Below are 2,942 nucleotides of genomic sequence, written 5' to 3'. Positions count from 1 at the left end.
AAATTCTGAAGCAAAAAAAATCAAACACAATAGACGGAAGAATTCTCCTATTTTTCCCACCAGCAAGATGGAAGAGGATGAATTCAGTGATCTTATAGGTCTTGACCAAAACTTCCCTTCAACAGTATCTTTGGTAAACGAAAGTGGTGGACACTACGGGAGAACATCTCAACTGACACCAGAAGCCCAAACTTTTCTGATAGTTCTTTACAGTTTAACAACATTCGCTTCAGTGTTCGGTAATATACTATCAATAATAGTCTTCGCCAAAGGCAAGAAATGTAAAACGGACATTAAACCTTTTCTTCTCAATTTGGCCGTTGCTGATCTTATCATGGGAATATTCTGTATTCCATTCACCTTAGTAATGTTGCTTATACACAAATGGATTTTTTCCCCGGTCATGTGTACCTTGGTTTCATTCCTTCAGTTATTTTCGGCAACCATGAGTGTTTCCACGAATATGGCGATTGGTGTCGATCGACTTATCGCTGTTTTGTTCCCGCTTAAAATTCGCATAACGTCGTCTCGATCCAGCTGCATGATCGCCCTGATCTGGTTGTTCTCGGTGGCAATAGCTTCCGTACAGTTATTTGTGGCCAGAGTTGACACCACTTACTACGAAGGAGACATCATTATGGAATGCAATGAACAATGGGACAAACAATCCTATCGTTTGATTTACACATGGGTAGTCAGCGTTTTTCTTTGCTTCATTCCTCTTACTATTTTAACGGTAACTTACTCAATACTTGCTAATGTCTTGTGGAAGAGGAGAGCACCAGGAAATGCAGACAAGAGCAGGGACCAGCTGGCCATAAGAGCAAAAATAAAGGTAAGATTATCATTACTTTAATGTTATGCATCATATGTTTGCTAATACTGTATCTGTTTTACGACAGTCACTCTGAGAACTGTACATGTTTTATGGCAATCGAGTAGATCATTGTATATGTTTTATGTGTTAGAGGGATTGATATAACTGTTTTCTGACAATCATTCTAGTAATTGTATCTATTTTATGACAATAGCTGACAATTGATATAATCCGATGCACACAACTGAAGCAGTATTCAATTAAAATAGCTATCGTATGTACCATTCTTAGTCCTGGGTATGCATGTATACACACATATAAATATATATACAGTTATATTTCTTCTATTTTTCAGGTTGTCAAAATGCTAGTTACCATTGTAGTCCTGTTCGGTATATGCTGGTTACCTATCCATATATATACACTGTTCATCGACTACCATCCTGAACTGTTTGGTTCGCCCACCTTCGACGTAATGTTGGTGTTCATTGTTGTGCACTGGCTCGCCATGGCACACAGTTTTATGAACCCTATCATCTACGGATTCATGAATGATAACTTCAGAGTAAGTTAATCTTATTTTTATTGTTGTTGTTGTTATTGTTATTTTTGTTGTTTTAACCCTGCGTCAGCCGTCTCATGAAAGACGTTCCATCCGTAATCGCTCACTTATATTTAGAAAGTGTATCTGGAACGAATCTATTGTTAGCTTTGTTGTTCAGCGCTAGGAAAGCCATCGTTTAGGAGCCATGTGACCAAAGGCGTTCTAAGCATGGCCATCTTGCTTTTATGCAGTGGCTCTTATTGAGACACAAAATTATTCAAAACACTACTCACATAGTTTCCATTTAACATAAGGACAAAGGCAAAACAACTAATTTGGGTAGCCACTACTTAATTTGGGTATGGAGTTTAAAATCTAACGCAACACATGTGATTAAGTGGAAAATAATCGAAAATTCCACACCTCATATTAATGGATCAGATTCCATATTTAACAGAAAGATCCTTTTCAGATCTGAGATCTCTAACTCAGTTCTGAACTGTAAGGTCTGAGATTTTCAGCGATTGTAAACATATGCCTAATTTCCTTTTAAAGAATTCGAAAATTCCGCCTATATGAGATTAATTTGCGTTGTTTTTTCCAGCCTTATAACTTAAGGTCTAAGGGAGATAACTCTTCTATCTTTACACATTTCTGATTACTTTTTCGTTCTCCGTTTTTAACCTACCACGTTCACTGTATGCTTCCCTGTCGACTTCTCGCTTTTCTTCTCTAATTCAATTTTTCGTTATGGTATATGGTTTGTGCCTGATGATTGGGCTGAGATGTTTCAAATGTTATAATTCATTATTCGGTATGTTCTCAGCACAAGAAACTATTTGTAACACATAAATAACATGTATTGTGTCTATTAAATAATATGTAATATATATATATGCAAGGATTTTGTGTATGTCATTTAGTATATTTCCTTCTTTTTTCAGGACGATTTAATAGAACTCGTGAAGAAATCACGAATATTTTCGTCCGAGACATCAACAGAAACATCAAAGGATTCAACAACAGTGAAGAAAAACAATTTCAGAGAATTCAGGATGAGGAAATTATTCCTCGGACTTCGAGATAAAATGTTCGTCCTGGCGGATCGCAATGGAAGCGGAGTTCCACAGGAAAGACAGGTCTCAAGCGTTCCGGGGACAGAAGTGGTTTCGTGGGAAGCTTAACGAGTGACAGGAGAAACATTCTGCATCTCCTTCCTAAAACCGTTAAGACATGCACACAGACACAGACACAGACACACAGACACACACACAGAGACACACACACACACACATACACACACACACAAATGTAAATATATGTACGTGTGCCTATGTGTATACAGATAAATTCACATCATTATCAACACACCCTTACTGAGTTTTTGCATATATTTATCTATACACACACATACATAGATACGTAAAAATATATGAGGTATGAATAAACACTTATATATATATATGTATATACACATGCATATATATGTATGTGTATACGCATACGTATGTATATATATATATATATATGTGTGTGTGTGTGTGTGTGTGTGTGCGTGTGTGTGTGTGTGTGTGTGTGTGT

The 2,942-nt window shown here is 36.8% G+C and overlaps 1 protein-coding gene across 1 annotated transcript; it reads left to right on the top strand.

Moving 5' to 3' along the window:
- The first annotated feature begins 6 nt into the window (after nucleotides 1–6).
- On the top strand, nucleotides 7–2,828 carry LOC106875767 (QRFP-like peptide receptor). Its single transcript, XM_014924027.2, has 3 exons — nucleotides 7–835; nucleotides 1,173–1,382; nucleotides 2,306–2,828. The coding sequence occupies exons 1-3, from the start codon at nucleotides 68–70 to the stop codon at nucleotides 2,543–2,545; spliced, it is 1,218 nt and encodes a 405-aa protein (XP_014779513.1). The 5' UTR covers nucleotides 7–67; the 3' UTR covers nucleotides 2,546–2,828.
- The last annotated feature ends 114 nt before the right edge of the window (nucleotides 2,829–2,942 follow it).

This window comes from Octopus bimaculoides, chromosome 21, assembly GCF_001194135.2.
Source record: "Octopus bimaculoides isolate UCB-OBI-ISO-001 chromosome 21, ASM119413v2, whole genome shotgun sequence".
Taxonomy (NCBI): domain Eukaryota; kingdom Metazoa; phylum Mollusca; class Cephalopoda; order Octopoda; family Octopodidae; genus Octopus; species Octopus bimaculoides.
This window is presented reverse-complemented; position numbering and strand designations above follow the sequence as displayed.